At 36.4% G+C, this 17,125-nt stretch overlaps 2 protein-coding genes across 3 annotated transcripts; one reads left to right on the top strand and one right to left on the bottom strand.

Moving 5' to 3' along the window:
• Nucleotides 1-1,898: 1,898 nt before the first annotated feature.
• On the top strand, nucleotides 1,899-9,317 carry hdhd2 (haloacid dehalogenase-like hydrolase domain containing 2). Its single transcript, XM_065965777.1, has 9 exons — nucleotides 1,899-1,983; nucleotides 4,058-4,167; nucleotides 4,604-4,706; nucleotides 4,959-5,064; nucleotides 6,652-6,736; nucleotides 7,592-7,757; nucleotides 8,034-8,084; nucleotides 8,342-8,405; nucleotides 8,688-9,317. The coding sequence occupies exons 2-9, from the start codon at nucleotides 4,067-4,069 to the stop codon at nucleotides 8,789-8,791; spliced, it is 780 nt and encodes a 259-aa protein (XP_065821849.1). The 5' UTR covers nucleotides 1,899-1,983; nucleotides 4,058-4,066; the 3' UTR covers nucleotides 8,792-9,317.
• Nucleotides 9,093-16,064, bottom strand: katnal2 (katanin p60 subunit A-like 2). Of its 2 annotated transcripts, XM_020636994.3 has the most exons (16): nucleotides 15,929-16,064; nucleotides 14,988-15,058; nucleotides 14,546-14,712; nucleotides 14,371-14,407; nucleotides 14,168-14,264; nucleotides 13,964-14,062; nucleotides 13,468-13,539; nucleotides 13,181-13,258; nucleotides 12,750-12,848; nucleotides 11,493-11,556; nucleotides 11,279-11,397; nucleotides 10,840-10,919; nucleotides 10,471-10,581; nucleotides 10,000-10,162; nucleotides 9,772-9,874; nucleotides 9,093-9,672 (listed from the first exon to the last, which is right to left on the bottom strand). In XM_020636994.3, the coding sequence occupies exons 1-16, from the start codon at nucleotides 15,977-15,979 to the stop codon at nucleotides 9,533-9,535; spliced, it is 1,551 nt and encodes a 516-aa protein (XP_020492650.2). In that variant the 5' UTR covers nucleotides 15,980-16,064; the 3' UTR covers nucleotides 9,093-9,532. The 2 variants fall into 2 exon arrangements, with proteins under 2 accessions (XP_020492650.2, XP_029133743.2); XM_029277910.2 differs by lacking the exon at nucleotides 13,468-13,539.
• Nucleotides 16,065-17,125: the final 1,061 nt, after the last annotated feature.

Genomic DNA, 17,125 nt, shown 5'->3' with positions numbered 1-17,125 from the left:
GTATCTCTTTTCTATATTATGTATTCCACTCCATTCTTCCACTGCTCTATTTCCATAATAATCCCCATATGCTGTGAATTATCCTTTCCTCTCCAGCAAACCTCCAAAAACATTTTTCTGTAGCTTCAGTTATAAATACGTGGAAAAGGGGATCGGCTGGAATTAGAAGCATATGTTTTTCAAAGAGATTTGCACAGTAAAGCCATGTTGATCTGTGATTAGTCAGAGTTTAGCTGTGGGTCTGGATTAAAATCTGTAAGGGGTCATAGGCAACTACATGGATCTGCATTACACAGGTCAGGATTTGGGGTGTTTTGGTTGTCAACAGAAAAAAACAGGGTTTGACAAGTTGGTTTCTTTAAAGGTGCACTATGTAGATTTGATGGTGAAATTTGAAAGTTGGAGAAGTGATACATTTCTATGCAATATTTTCTGAACTAAATACACAAACTTTATTCAAAGGAAAATATGGGTCCCTGGAACATTGTTTGGCGCTAAAAAGCTACCAGTAGAATTATGATTCCACTGTTGCGGGCCTACCACCATAACTTCTCGCGTGCATTTTATCCTCAAACAGTGTTTCAGGGACCAGTTTGTATATAGAGTTATGAACATTTACCACAGAATTTGTTCATTTCTCCAACTTTCACATTTCTCTACCAAACTCCATATTGCACCTTTAAATTTTGAGGTAAGATGAACTAAACTTATTTGTGTGCCCTTGTAACTTTTAGCAAGTTTACTTATTTTTTAGGTCCACTTGAATGTCACTTGGTTCTCTTATATTGATTACATATTTGAAAAATATTCAATATGATTTATTTTAAATAATGATTACAAAACGTAGTGGGTTGGGTGGGTTACTCTAAACCACTAGAGTATTTCAAGGATAAAAAAGTTACAGTGATGTAAAAGCGCTTTGAGTAGTCGGAAGATGAGAAAAGCGCTTTACGAGCTCAAGTTGATGTAACATTTACTATTTACATAGTTGCTTAAAATTTAGATTAATTACTGAATTTAAAAAAATCATCTTTTTAGTTGATTTTTTAATGATATCTACATCTTGAAAAGTGAAAAATGAATGTCAAAAAGGACTTTACCCTAATGGACTACCTCTCCTATCAACTAAAAAAGTAAGTAGACAGTTTTATCAACAAATTATTTCTTTATAGAATATAAACAGAAGTTGCATGTTTGTTTCAAATACTGTAGCAAGAAAAATGCATCAAATAATAGGAAACAGAAAAAAGAAACATGGTAAAAACAAAACAGCAACAAAACCAGAACCTTAGAGTGAAGAGAATCTTTTATTTACAAATATATTAATAAAATTGCTTTAATTGAGAATTTTGGTGAAAAAAAAAATTGATATTGACGATGAAAAATATCACTTATTTAAGTTAATTTATTTCACAGCTATGATGTGCATACTATTAATGTAAAAAAAAAATAAAAAAATAAAAAAAATAACATTGACATCCAGTGTTATTCACTGGAGGAATATGAAAAGAGGATTTGATCAGCGTTGTCTGGCATCATGCAGAGAGGGGTTGTAATAATTCTGATAATACCTCCACAAATATAAAATCTATGTGAATGCCCTAAAAGACCCACTAATGCAATACATTTGTTGTCAGTGGAATGGGACACATGTTTTTTTATTATTCTAATGAGTGATTAAGTGGTTAAAGATAAACCTCTTATTTGATTATAACATAAATTGGACAAGACAAAACAATAAACAAATAGGCTGGCTGATATTAAAGAAAAATAGAATTAAATGTAAAACAAATTTAATGGTTGAAAAAAGAAAAAAAAAAAAAAGAAAGGTAACTCATGATTTGAAAGATCGTTGAAGCTGTCGCGGTGTTTGAGCTGTAGGGGCCACCGTGAGTTTGACGAGAAAGAAAAACTCACTTTAAACCAACGAAGAAGAAACTAAACGTCAACAGGAAGAAGCTGGTGGAGCTGCCGTCACTAAAGGTTTGCAGGATCCAGTTGGGGATTATTGTTATCATGCAGGGCAGGCTTTATACTTTATTCAGATCCAGTGCACTTTAAATCCCTTATATTAAACTTGTTGTACTAAGTAGCCAAACTAAATGTGCAGAAATGTAATATTATAACAGCTCGGCTACATTGATGCTGTGCCTACATGTTAGTGGCTGTCTGTTTTACTCCTAACAATAAAACAAAGCTAAAACTTACTTGCAGTTTCTTGTCTATATATGTAGTACCGTTTATTTACAATATTCGCACTTTGATTAAGGTTAGTTTGAGAGATGCTTGTAGACAGGCGTATCAGAAACAATGCTTCAGAGAGAGCCTGCAGGTCATTATTGATTCATTATGAGAGAATAGCTACTGAGAGCCAAAGAAACAATACATACTACACTAGTATTAAACTATATAATAAAGACAACATTCAAACAAAAATCAGTGAGACTTCATAACTAAACAACACAAGTATAGACTACATGTGGTGTTGTGTTGAACAAACAGCCTACAATGTGCTTCTCAAATGGAACTGTGATTGTTATGTCGTATGACAAACTCTAAACTCTCATCCTCTTGCTTTGTCCCATTTATTAAATCTTAAGGTCATTTAAACGAACAGCTGCACAACTTGCAACATATTACGTATGCTTCTTCATAACTTAACAATGCAGAGCTCAAACTGATTCCAGTTGACCCTTGACCCTTGAGCAGTGAAAGTAGAAGAGCACAGGTGAAATGAATTACAGTGACTAAAATGACATCGCTGCATCAGTTCGAGAGCCATCGGTTTGAAAGTTATAGTCCGTATTTTCAACAACCTTCGCACAGTCGAACATGGAAAGTCAGTGTGCATTCCCATGCAGTTCAAGAGCCATCATCTTTATAGTTACAGGCCTAATGTTCCCTAAACAAGCTTGCCACAGACAAACACAAGCTCATTCAGAGTGTGTAAGTGTGTGTGACAGAAATCCAAGCATATCTAAATTGTAGGGGATCACACGGTCAGACAGCAGTAAAATACAATCCAAAATCTGTATTTTAGGCAGGAAGTATCGGGACAAGGCAGGCTGTAATCCTCTCAGTGCGTCCTGATACAGGTTTGAAAGGCCCAGTAATCTGGTGAATTTTGCCACTACTGATGTGAATTATGATTATGAACGTATCATCTCTAAAATCACATTATTGTCAAAGAGTAAGCTTTTTAAACCCAAATAAAGCTCCATTTACAGCAGCCCTCGGCCATATTTTGTTGTTCAGAGCATAGTAATCAGAGACTGCACTCCAAACACCTCTTATCTAACAGTACACTTGGCGAGGATTAAACCTGATGATTTTGATGTTTTTTGTTTATAAAACTGCCAACGCTGAGCCAATCCATCTGTCGATCTCACGGTCTATCCTAACCTCACCCGTGAACAAGACCGTGAGATACTTAAGTCCTTCTCTTAGGGCAAGGACTCACTCCCCACCTGTAGACTGTAGAGAGAAATCCATTGTTTTCCGGCAGAGACCCATGGCGTCAGACTTGGAGGTGCTGACCCTCATCCGAGCACCCCCTTCGCACTCTGCTGCAAAGTCCCAGCACGGTCCCAGCATGAGGAAGCCAACAAAGCCACATCATCTGCAAAAAGCAGAGATGAGATTATGAGGGCCCCCAAACTTGAAACCCTCCTCCCACCGGCTGCATCTTAAGATCCTGTCCATGAAAATAACAAACAGAATCATTGACAAGGGGCAACCCTGGTGAAGGCCAACAAGCAGCGGGAACGTGGACCCAACTCCCACTTTGTCATACAAGGCCAGATGTCTGTATATAATCAATAAAATAAAATAACTCTTAATAAAAGGCAAGGACATTTTTCTACTTGTATGAGTTAGTCAGTATAGTCACCGCATGTAGACAAATGTCTTGTCTCGCCAAATGGAATGCTAATGTGAGTACAAAGCAGAGCAAGCTCTGCTGACAGCTATGCTACCATTGTCACATGTCACTCCAGCTCTACAAGCCACTTAGCATTTTATGCATTTCTATGCATGTTCACCATGTTCTTTGTGACAGCTTCCAAGCATGGCAGGCCGAAAGGCTCTGAAGGCTGTTCTCATCGACCTGAGTGGAACTCTTCACATAGAAGACACAGCAGTACCAGGGGCACAGGATGCTCTGAATAGGTAAGGAACATCCCAAACAAGACATGGATGCACTTTTAGGTACAAAAACCCCTTGCATATTTTCACTTCAATTTTCTCTTTCCAGTAGATAAACCTGAAATTGATTAATTTTTCCATATTTTTTTTCTCTCTTATCCTTTTTTACTTAAGCTTTTATCTCTTCTAATTTTTACCTGTCTTTCTAATCCTTCAACGAAATGTTTTGTATATTTTGCTTTGTCTTTCACTTTTGTTTTGTTGACACATTTTCACATGAAAAAAAAATAAAAATTAGAAAAAGAAGACGAAAAAGCCATGCCGGCACAGACATACAATTGTTAAGAGTCTGACAGGTTACTGCAAGAACAAAAATGAAATAAAAGCTTATATGCACCAAAAAAACAACAACACTTCTTCAGTATTTTTAATTGCATGATAATTGCTTAATTGTTTTCAGGTTACGGCAGGCTTCTTTAGCTGTGAAATTTGTGACCAATACAACAAAGGAGAGTAAGAGGAACTTAATGGTACGACTGCAACGTCTCAACTTCAACCTCCAGGTAAAGACATCCAAAGCCATATTTAATTAACTGCTAGTGCTTTTTAATAATAGGGAAATAGAAAAAGTACTACTTAAAACAAAAAGCTTTGCACCCTAAAAAATCTGGAAACTAGGCTGGACTTGAGAAATCAAAATCAGCACAAGGAATATCCTCATACGATTTAATGAATCACCCAAACACAATTTGTGATTCTTATGCTGGTTTTAACCTATTTGGTGCTTAGTTTAAAAAATGAACTTCACTCTGCAGGAACAGGAAGTCTTCACCTCACTGAGTGCCGCAAGGAGTTTGTTATTGCAGAAACAACACAGACCGCTTTTGCTAGTGGAGGACAGCGCACTGGAAGATTTTACTGGTAAGGAGCAGCTTGTGTGTGTGTGTGTTAGTGTTAAATAGATGTAGGATCGTTTTTACTTTTTCTGCATCTGAATTTTTTTTGTTAGTTTAAGCAATCAAATAATCTTAAACTGAAAAATAACTTGTTAATAAGCACTGTTGTTATTGTAGTTCAGTGCTATTGTAACTGAGTAATCCGTCTGTAATGCAGCCATTAACTGAACAACTAACGTTTACATTCCAATCTGTCTTTTATTAGCAGACATAAAATCCACTTTGGTTTTATTTTAAAGGGGGATTGTTTAAGATTAAATTAAATGTATTGATGGGGTTGCAGATTGCAAATCACTGACATATACTCCCCTCACCCAGCCCTTCCAAACCATGTAGAAGAATTTCTTTTACTGTTGGGTATTAAGCCCCACTTAAACTTGGTTTGGAAAATTGACCACTACAGGGTTCCGGTCAGAGAACACAGAGTCATTAGATGGATTCAGACAGCTAAAGTTTCCATTGAACAGGCTCTTCTCCTTCCCATTACCTGGGGGTCTCTCTTGTCGGTAGCATTGCACCAATCTACTGGACAGATGCTACAGCTGGGCTCTGTCTTGAAGATAACCATTCAGCTCTGGTAGGTTGTAGGGGTTGAGGTTTGCGCTGTTCAGTTTGCCCCGCAGCTGCAGGTATTCTATAAACCGTCTCTGTGAAACTTTGGTAGCTTGCGAAGTAAGCAGTCGACGTGTAAGCAGCAGTTGAGCCCCATACCTTGAGGACCCTGTAAGGAGAGCAGCATACTCACCAAAAGGTGGACCCATAGAGTGAAGCTCTGGAAGGTACGGGCATCCCCGGCTTTAATATTTCAAAATAAAAGTATCCGAAACATAAATCTCTCTAAACATGAAGAATTCAGATGACTTACCAAAAATAAAGAAGTGTAAAATACAAATGGCCTGCTCAAGCCAGGGTTTTGATCATCTTTTCTGGACTATATATAAGGGTATAATGTACACTTTTTAAGAGTACCCTCTCTCACCCTGAAAATAAAAAGCTCAATTTTTTTATTTGAACATCCTTGTGAATATCATATTTCCATTTCTCACAATAGCTCTCTCATACGACCCCCTGATTTTACACAGTGGACCTTCAACCGATTATTTGAGGTTGGATTGTTATTTTTACCTTAACCCAAACAGTTCAGTATTACAAACTGGGTATATGTCCACATTAAAGGGACAATCAAAAGAGGTGCATATTACCCTGGTTAGAATACAAAGAAAGCAGATTGCTGACAAAAGCATGAAAGAAAAATTTTCCCCCAAAAAAATTAGCTAATGTTCAGATCTACAGAAACTGTCAACTGTCAAAACTGTACAATGCCAAAGGTGCCAATAAACATACAAAGATTGAGGTCTTCATGAAACTACTCACTACTGGAACCAGTTTTTGTTGACTGTTCACTTACCTGTTTAACCAAACTTACATTTTAACATAATATCAGTATGAAAAAAATTGGCATTAATGCATTTTTATATTTTAAGACTAAGCAAATAACTTTTTTTTTTTTCTGATAAATGACTCCTTGGGTATGTAATGTCTCTTTCTTTAGGTATTGACACGTCGGAGCCAAATGCTGTTGTTATTGGACTTGCTCCTGATCACTTCAACTACCAAATGCTCAACAAGGCTTTCAGGTGGTAAAGTCAGTACTAGACAAATTCATCATTAAATTAGAGAAACATTGAGAAGCTTTCCTGACAGATTTGTTACAACACATTATGTAATTGCATCACATTGTTAATGTATACAAAATGTAATACATTTTCACTTGTAATTTTCATTCTCATTTTTAATAACATCCATATTTTGAAATAAACGTCGTGAACACAATTTGAAATACATTTCCCCAAATATTAAAAGTACTTAGTAGATATTGCAATTTATTAAAAATGTGGGAGTTGCTTTTATAATTTATATAACTGTAATAATATGGTGCACTATGTAATATCCAACCAGAATGGATATCTTCATTCATAATAAACAATTTACATTACAACAACATTCCTTTCAATCATCCTAGCATAAAGCATACTGCCTTGATACTATTAGTTTAGCAGATTAGCATGGTAACATACTCCAGGTGTCACTGTATCCTACCCACTTGTGAATACATGAATACTTACATATACCTCAATAGTATGTGTAGACATTAATGATAATACATTTCTGCATGTGTTAGTGTTGGTAAGCCTGTATATACTTCTATGTGCGAATGTACCTTGTACAATGAAAGCTACTTCAATGTTTCCTTTAAAACATTTATTTATGTTCTGCCTACATTGTCAGTAGTGTCTTCAAGTATTTTTGTGTAATTACATTTTGTTTAGAAATTACATAATGTAGTTTTATTACATAATGCATTACACAGGTTACATGATGTTTTTTGTGAGCTTTTATTCCCTTAAAATGGCTCAAAATCATGTATGACCTTGATTTTCTTGTACAGTTTGATATATTGCAGCCTGTTTAACATGTACATTTTCCCCCAGATTGATTCTCAGTGGCGCTCCTCTCATCGCCATTCATAAGGCCCGGTACTACAAACGTATGGATGGTTTGGCCTTGGGCCCCGGGCCCTTTGTGACGGGACTTGAATATGCCACAGACTGTAAAGCTACTGTAGTGGGGAAGCCAGAAAATACTTTTTTCTTGCAGGTAAAAATGTTGTATATTATATTGTTTTGACTGTTTTAATGAATTCACAAAAGCCTTTTATATTCATCAAATACATTTCAAACTGAGTAGAATGTGGATAAACATTTCAATATACTTTTTACATACATTGTTGACCTACTGTAGTCCATTTTTCTCATGTCAGAGTCCCATTCTTCTTGTATTTTTATTTTTTGTTATATTGTCTGAATGAATTTCACAGTTAGGAAATGTGATATACCTCTAAATGAGACCTCTCTTTCTCTTTTGGTCAAACAGGCTCTGTCTGATTTAGGGTGTAGGCCAGATGAAGCCATCATGATAGGAGATGTAAGTATATTGTCTAAAAGGTTTCACTATCAGCAAGCTTGTTGTATTTAATCTTAAAATATCCCAAAGAAGCTTTGTCCACAGGCCGTCTTTATGAATCGATTCTGAGACTCGTCATTTCTTAATAGAAACTTGTTTTAAAGTATCAGTAAATGTTCATTAAAAATATCTCAGAAGATAGCACTGTTGGATTAAAACGTATTAGTATTTAATGATCATTACATTTTTGTTTTGAGGCTGTTTGTGTTTTTCCACAGGATGCCAGAGATGATGTGGGTGGGGCTCAGAACACAGGAATGTTGGGAATTTTGGTCAGGACAGGTAACGTATTACTTCCTCCAGCTAACACATCCAGCATTCACCCATCTCTCAACCACAATCTGTTATTATGTTACTCTTCATCATCTCTCAATCTTATTATTTCAATGAAATGTCTTAATTAAAATCTAAATGTAATGGTATTTTCCTTTAATCTTGTTCTTATCCTTTTATTTTTCATAATTCCAATATTTTATTTCCAGTGCACTTCAGATTTAAATCAAATCTGATCTGTGGGTTTTTTAGGCTGATAGTTAGTCCTACCTTACTTCTTTCATCTACCAGGTAAATACAGAGAAGGAGATGAGAACAAAATCAACCCTCCTCCCCACCTGACATGTGACAGTTTTCCAGATGCTGTTGAACACATCCTGAAGAACCTCCTATAAGCTTGTAACTTCAGAAGTCTACAGCCTACATTTCTTTCCCAATCTTTAATTCCAACATGAATGGTCCAACAGACACTTGTAACTGTTCTAGACTAATGGTGATTTAACGGACGCTTGTAACTGTTTTAGATTTAATGTGATTTCACAGTGGAGGGAAGTAAATTATTTAATAATGAACCTCATTGTAGACTCTCTTTGTTATTCCCCTCCTCTCATCATTATAAAGGAAGACAAGCAGTCCTCTTACCTAATGAGTCTGACCTATCATCCAAAGCATTAAAACAAAGTTTTACACAAACAGTCAAGTTGAAAGCCTCTTTATAATTAAAGATGACAAAAACAAAAGTAAGAATGCATATTTGAAAAGATACTACCTTTTTTTTTACCCTTTAAACAACTACTTTCAATGCATCATATAATGTAGGACGTGTGAAAAAAATGTGCCGCTGGTGTCTGCTGTCAAGTGTGTCTTTGTGATGCTTATTGTACAGATAAAACAAATGAATAAAGACTACATTGAAAATTGCAGTGGCTCAGAGTACCAACGATTTCAGATCCTCGTTCAGGAACGTTTAACTTGATTGATGTGAAATATCCACCAGAAGTTATAAGGCATGAACGGGTTAAGTTACACAATCAAGTTAAGGTCACCACCTTGTAACAGCAGTATGTCATTCTTATACATTAAGAAGAAAAATCTTCTGATTTTCAGTGCAAAAGTCTTTTGTTGTTGTTGTTGCTTTAAACAGACATGTACTCTCTCTCCCAGGCTGTAAATCTGTCCATCAAGTTTCGAGCTGAAGGTTTGGTGTGACTTATGACTTCTCGCAGGTCAGCTGTCGTCACTGTTTCCAGCTGGATGGCAGGCATGTTAGAATCTCCTGTGAAGGGGAGTCCCAGTGAGATTTGAGGGTTTTATTCGAAGACACCTGACAGAAATGTATAGCTATTTTGGTGTGTGTGTGAGTATTTTGTTCTACCGTCCAGATGTGACTCAAGAGCATCAAAAATCTTGCGAACTGGTCTCATTGCAGCCTCCTTACACACCAGTCTTATATCAGAGCCAGAGTAACCGTCCATCTCCTTAAACACGAGCAGAAACAACACAGAAACAGATTTAGCCATTTTAAGTTATACTTGACAAAGATCATGTGAAATATAAATGTAGGATTAAAGAAATGATCTTAATGGGTCTTAATGTAACAAACCTTCGCCAAAGTTTCATAGTCCAGCTCAGTTCGCAATTCCACCCCTCCAGTGGTGCTAAGAGGAGGAAGCCAATCAGAAATCATGGCTTGGCGCGCTGTTGAAGAAGGGAGACTTACTAAAATCCTTTTCTCTAACCTGCGCAACATGGCATGGTCCAGTTCCCTGACAGAAGAGTAGGAAAAGTTACAAGACTAAATCTAAAAAAGGGGGAAAAACAGGCCATCCTATCCTGAATGTGTAGCTTATAAGGCATTTTTATACTTAAGGAAAATAATTTTAACCTTCCTTGAATTGAGCAGAACAAGAGAAAAATTAAGCATTGAAGAGGACATCTGTCTTCCATCTTTATTCGTAAATGTTAGTTGGTACTTATAGATGTTATAGGTAAAAAAAAAGAACACAATTGTTTGTTTGTATTACCGCAATTAATAAAAAAAAAAAATTGGTGTGTGTTTATGTTTGAGTGTTACCAAGGCAAGTTGGAAGCAGCCAATAAAAACACTAGGTCGTTAGACTTTGCAAGTCCATCCATCTGAACCAGAAGCTCAGTCTTCATCCTGCGGCTCCCCTCATGCTCTCCTCTGAAAACACAATGAAAAACAAATCGTCTGCTATTCCAAAGTTTTATTAAGCAGAGAGTAAGGAATCATTCATTGTACTTAAAATTTTCAAAAGTGTGTGTGTGTGCAAAGAAAAACACATGCAGTACTAATCAAGCACATTTGGCATTTCAAATGGCAATGATTAAAAACAGATGCTATAGCAGGGAGTACACTCTTAACCTTTAACATTGGGGGGTATTTTTTTTTCCTTTTGCAACATTATAAGGTTGAGCTCACCCTCTCTGGCTCATCACTGATTCCAACTCATCTAGGAAGATTGTGGATGGGGCATGATATCTGGCCAGCTCAAACAAAACCTGCAGATATATAATGCACAAAAATACAAATTACATGCAATATAGGAGTTTTATCTTTTTAATGGTATTGATCGGTTTTGTGGTAACTTTTGCTAAAATGTTGCTAAAGTGCTACGCTCATGAAGCGGGGTCTGGGTCTTTGTGATATAGTGATACCGGTAAGTAATGTCTTTTGCCTGCTTTTTGTAACATAACAAAGAACAGCGGTCTTTTTACCTGCTCTTTCGTAATATTAAATAAAGAGTAAGGTCTTTTACCTGCTTTTTGTAAAGTGTCTCGAGATAACACTTGTTATGAATTGCCTCTATAAAAATAAAGATGGATTTATTGATGGATTTTGTGTGCTTAAGAATACCTACCCTGACCAGTTTTTCAGAGTCTCCTCTCCACTTGCTGACGATGCTTGAGGCTGAGATGTTAAAGAAGGTTGTCTTACATTCTGTAGCCACGGCCTTGGCCAACAGTGTCTTACCTGTACCTGTGTGAATGTGACTGATTTAAGGCAAGCAAAATATTTTTTTCTCTCATCAGTAAACCTTACAAACTGCAGGTTAACAGTGCTGGAGATATTACCTGGGGGGCCGTACAGCAGCAGACCCTTCCATGGAGAAAGTATGCCTGTAAATAGTTGAGGGTACTGAGAAGAGACAGTGGAAGAGTTAGATATATACACTACAAGAGAACAGGCAAGCATTTAGTGATCACATTACTTTTCAACAAGGGAAAAAATTGTAATTGCAAGCATATATTTCCAGCTCCAAATCTTGCATCCCATTCCCTGCAGACCAACTGAAACCATGAATGGGTAAAGTTTAAACTGATTTGCCAGATATACAGCAGAGTCAGCACTGAAAATACCATAAAACACAAATTGTCTGAGCTTTAGATGGCACACAGAGGTGAGTCACATCTACAAAATGACCTTGTACTCCATAAAATGAATAATAATGAAGAAAGAAGTTTGGGATTGTTGGAAGATGGAGGTATCGTTTTATTCTGTTATTCAATAATAGAGTGAAACAGAATGGAAGATAGCCATATCAGTCCTCATCCTCGTCCATACATATCAAGACGATGCATACATGATTTGTTGTCATAGCTGTGTGTATGTATGTGTGCAAGTCTTTTATTTATGTCTTTGTGTATCAGGGTGCTGGTATGCACAGTCTCTGTATGCATCAGCATTTTGTGAATTAGCATGTGGAGCTGGTGCCATATATATATATATATATATACTGTATACATTATCACATACATTCTCCTCTACTTTGCATGTAGTTTTTATAAATATATGAAATGTACATATATATATATATATATATATATATTTGTTGTACCTTAAATGTCTGCAGGTTTTGTTTGAGCTGCCCAGATACCATGCCCCATTTAAATATATAGAAGGGTGTATGTTAATTTAACATTTTAATTCTGCTTTATTCAGCAAATTCTTTTCAATTTTCTTTACAAACTTTTTCAATCTCGCAAATAATTCTGAAATTATTATAGTAAATTATTATTCTACACAAACTATCCCTTTCTTAATACAAATAGCGGTTTCTCCTGCCCATTCTCATTCCATTACTCTCTGCCAAAGATATAGTCTATGTGTGGGTTACACTGCCATGTGTGTGTTCCTGCCTCCCTTCCTATCTATCAATTTGTGTATATGTGTTCTTCCATAATATCTTTTATATAGATTTAATGTCAGCCTAACAGACTGGCCTGACCTAGCTACCCTCCTTCCCTTTAAGCCTTTTAAAGAAGATGTATTCAGAATCGAACATAGGCGAACAGATCTGGATAACCAGCGTACCCAGGCAATGGCCGCACCTTAATGGGATAGACGACGGCCTCCTTGACTAATCGCTTTGCATCCTCCAGGCCAATGATGTCCTCCCAGCGCACATCAGGGCTGTGCAAATAGATGTCCTGTTGGCATGAAAACACACAAACACACTGAGTGAAAGATTAATGTGGATGATATCAGCTAAAATTGTCACACACACATCCAGATGCAATGAAACTTGTGTCCAACAGAATGAAAAATCAGATGAGAAATAGATACAATTGTAGGCTTCATTGCTATACCACATCAATTAATTCACAACCAGCTCTCCACTGCTCCCTAGTGGAAATATTTGGACTTGCATTTCAATTCAAGTATATTTTCATATTATACATCACTTCTAAATGTAGAAAAAAAGAACATATGCATCTTTTTATCACTGTCAGTGCATGCAGTGGCTGAGTGTGTGTATTACTTTGCTGATGATTGCAGCAAGTTCTCTCATCTCTCCACTCATTCCATAAAAACCACTGAGGGGCTTCAGCAGCTTTTCCTGCAAGACAATATGAAATCTGTATAAATTGTAATATTGTAGTACTATTAGCTGATTTAATATTGGATGGTTTTTGATTTCATGTATTTCAAATGCCTTCATATAACTAAGAAACAAGAGGCAAAAATAAAATAAGCATGTTGTAATAGGTACTCATCATAACTTTTTCCTTATTTCCTCAGTGTTCTAGGACTCTTCATTGTAATTACCATGTAGTCTGAGTCACAGCTTGCTCCTTTGACAATGTCATTGATCAATCCTTTGCTATCGCTCATCTGGACCTAAGATAGGCAGTAGAATATTTAATATCATTTGGTTTACATTTGCATGAAAAGAACAAAACTAATCGCTAAATTTACTTTGGGTAAAAAGCCACAAAATAAATATTTTTAAAAAAAGGTTACTTTAAGTTGCATAATAGTTACATTCTGGTGCATATTAGCGCGGTCTGAACATGTCTGCATGTTCTCAAATGCCAACTACGGCGTCCTAACTCTGAATCGCCCATTAAGTATGAGCTTCATCCATCTCCCTGCCACCCATAAAAGGAGATATATAATGGATATGAGTGCACAGTTGATTTCTACGTTCTATATTCATTAGGTCTTTACATTTTCCACTTACTCTGGATGAGTGTTGTCTGAAATATAAACAAATAAAATGTTGCCTTAAAAATGTTCTTAAACAAAAACAATCCTTTAGTACCTTTCTGCCAATGGCTGTCTCCCCAGCTGTTTCACTTCGAATTGAGGAAACATTGAGACCAAACTCTAGCAGCTCTGTTGGCAAAGCGGAGCAATGCTCCTAAAAACAAATTAAACACTGCCATAAGGATAACTGTAGAGTCACTTTATATGTTCATATCATGCTTTGTTGTTATTTTGTTCTTTGTTTAACGCTTTACTATACATTTGTATGTGAAGTGGCAGCTGTCTTCTTGACGCTGTTTCCAGGCTGCAGGGTCTGGCTGATTTTGGGAAGAGGCTTTACAGATGAACAAGGACTCCTGGTGGACATTTAGTTTACATTGTCAGGATGTATAGAAAACATCAAAACAACAAAAATCCTAAAAATGAGTTAAAAAGACGCATGTGAGGGCTGGAGACACCTACTTCTTTGTACCACTTTTTGCACTGGATTGACCTTGACCTAAAAAAACAGAAGACAACAATTGCCTATAAGTGAGAATAATGATTATGAATTAGGCAATACATTTGTACCATCAAGTAGGAGATATTATCTGTGTGTTATTATTTGTGTGTAAGTTTGTAACCAGTGGTGATATACCTGGTTCAGATTTTCTTCTAATAAGCTTGGGATATTTCTGGAACTTGACATAGTGATAGCTCTCATACTCCGTCAGAACCATATTCAGATCGATGTTATCACAAACCTCGAACTTTCTGACACCTCCATTAGTCTCCTGGTCCAAGGCTAAAGCTGCAGCCATGTAGCTGGTGATAATTGAATTTGATTGAATAAAGTTAGACACATTTTCATTTTTGCACTGACAAGCGGTCGAACATAGGCTTGCATTATTTGTATGTTTTTAGCAGCTCTCCTGTACAAAAATGACTTTGTGTGCAGAGAACAGAACTAAATTGCTATTTTACCAGTTCCTGTTAAAAAAAAATCTTGGTGAAAGCAACATTTACATTATATGAGAGAGAAAAAAGACACGCCATTGGAAATGACCCCAACATTTTCCAGCACAGGACTTCATACTGACCCCTGCCCAAGCAGCTCTTGGTAAATGAGGATGAGGAGGTTCTTCCTTCTCATTTCAGTCCTCAGCTCATCCTATCACACAGCAACATAGATCACACTTAACACTGGGACTCAATGACGGTGAAAACACTACTGCTTTACTTTCAGGAGTAATGATAAAAACTAGTGTCTGTCTCTGTTTTGACTGTCGGTGGAAAGTACTAATGAAAAGTATGTTTCTGGAATCATTGTAATGTAGTAAAAGTACTGTGTCTAAATTACCTAGATACTAATATCAACTGTTAAATATGGGTATTTTAAAAGGCTTCCTATTATAGCAATTATTAGTATATAATAGCATGGTTAATTGAAGTATACGATTGAGGAAAACAAGTAGCCTACATTAATGTCGACAGATTATCACCTAGTATAACAACTGGTAAAATAATAGCCAGATATTATTCTGATAATTGGCGATTAATCAAACTTGTGTAATAATGTCTGAGTTTTTTTAAGTACATTTTCTTCAAATGGTACAAAATTTGTACATTCTTAATTTTTCTTTTTTTAATTTAAATTGTAACTGTGTTCACTTTCTGTTTGCAATCTTTGCTCTTTACTGTAAATTTCCCCGTTGTGGGATAAATAAAGGATTATCTGATCTTAAAATTATTTTTTCCTTGACTGGTAACCAGGCAACCAGTAGACGCCGGTCTATGTTGTCACTGCTTTGTGCTAAACCTACATTACATTTACATATCTGTGGGGGGAAAAAAGCAAAGATGTGGTAGAAAACTGGGCACATCTGTAAATCTGTTTGACATTTCGTATCATGAAGAACAGTTAGTTTAGCATTGCGAGGAGGTAACGTTAAATGTCCCTCGCTAGTTAACTTTAAGTTGCAAACTTGATAATAGTTAACAGAGAATCAGAGAATCCAAACACAGTCCTCTGTTAACTCACTGCCTCCCGGGCTTGATGGGCGATTTTCATAGACTGATACGAGAGCTCCATCGTGGTCGTGAAAGGTCAGCAAGATATCTGTAAGTTTTCTTATGTTCGTCTGTTTGTTTAATTCTTCTTCTTCTTCTTTGTGTTGTGTTGGCAGCTGGCATCCAAAAAGATGCATTACTGCCATCTGCCGGATTTAACGACCCCTCAGATTACTAATCCTCCTCCACAGACTCTGTTCTCAAAAGATACTTACACTCCCTCTTTCACCACACTCCAAAATACCTTTAAAATCTCTTCTTACTAGTCCTTCTCCCTCCATTTCTGACATCATGCTCTGTCTATGTGTTAAATATTTTCTACATTTAATAAGTACATGTTCAATTATTTCTGCTTGATTGCACACCTCACAAGGACCAGATGGATGTTTTCCAATTAAGCCCCATTCCCCCAGAACTGTAAGGTCTTTTGAAAGATCTACCCCTAAAAAAGACCCTGGTAGGGGGTTATGTACTTACTGCAGGTGCAGGGACTTTGGAAAACAGGGCATGCAGCCCCTGCAGTGCTGAATGGCTCTGATTGTTCAGGCACAGCAGGGTTTTAGATCACCCACTGTAGCAAAAAGACTGCAGCTGAAAGCCCATTGTTTATCCCCCTACCTTTATTTTTAATCAAATTCTGACTGTTACAATCTAAAAAGGTACACACCTTTTTAGACTAATCATGACTTCAATAAAAATTAACATAACTAAAAGTAAAAATGAATAGAAAAGCAAACAACAGAAGAAGAACAGTCAGAGATTTATCTGGATTTTAAACCTTTATAGTTTTTAAATTTGGTTCTGGGGACCTTTGCTTGGAAAGAGTACTATTTAAATTACTGTGATCGATTCTTGACCTTGCCATTATGACATCCTCTCTTCTATTGTTCCCCCTTTATTTTACTATATATATTTTGTTCTGAATTGAATATAAATGTCTTCACTTTGTCTGACTGTTCCAATATTGTTGCCATTCCTGTTTGATTTTACTCCATGTGACTCTTTTCCCTTCTGACTTTGCTTGATGTTAATATCAATCTTCTCATTCTTCAATCCATCAATCAATCAATCATTATTTTTAAAGCACAATTGTTATCTGATCCATATACCACACTCCCATACTCAATAGTTCTAATTAATGCCACGTGTATTTTAAGGCAGGAACATT

Source organism: Labrus bergylta, chromosome 17 (assembly GCF_963930695.1).
Source record: "Labrus bergylta chromosome 17, fLabBer1.1, whole genome shotgun sequence".
NCBI classification, from domain to species: Eukaryota; Metazoa; Chordata; class Actinopteri; order Labriformes; family Labridae; genus Labrus; species Labrus bergylta.
Note: the sequence above shows the minus strand (reverse complement) of the source record. Positions and strands in the feature narration are given on the sequence as shown.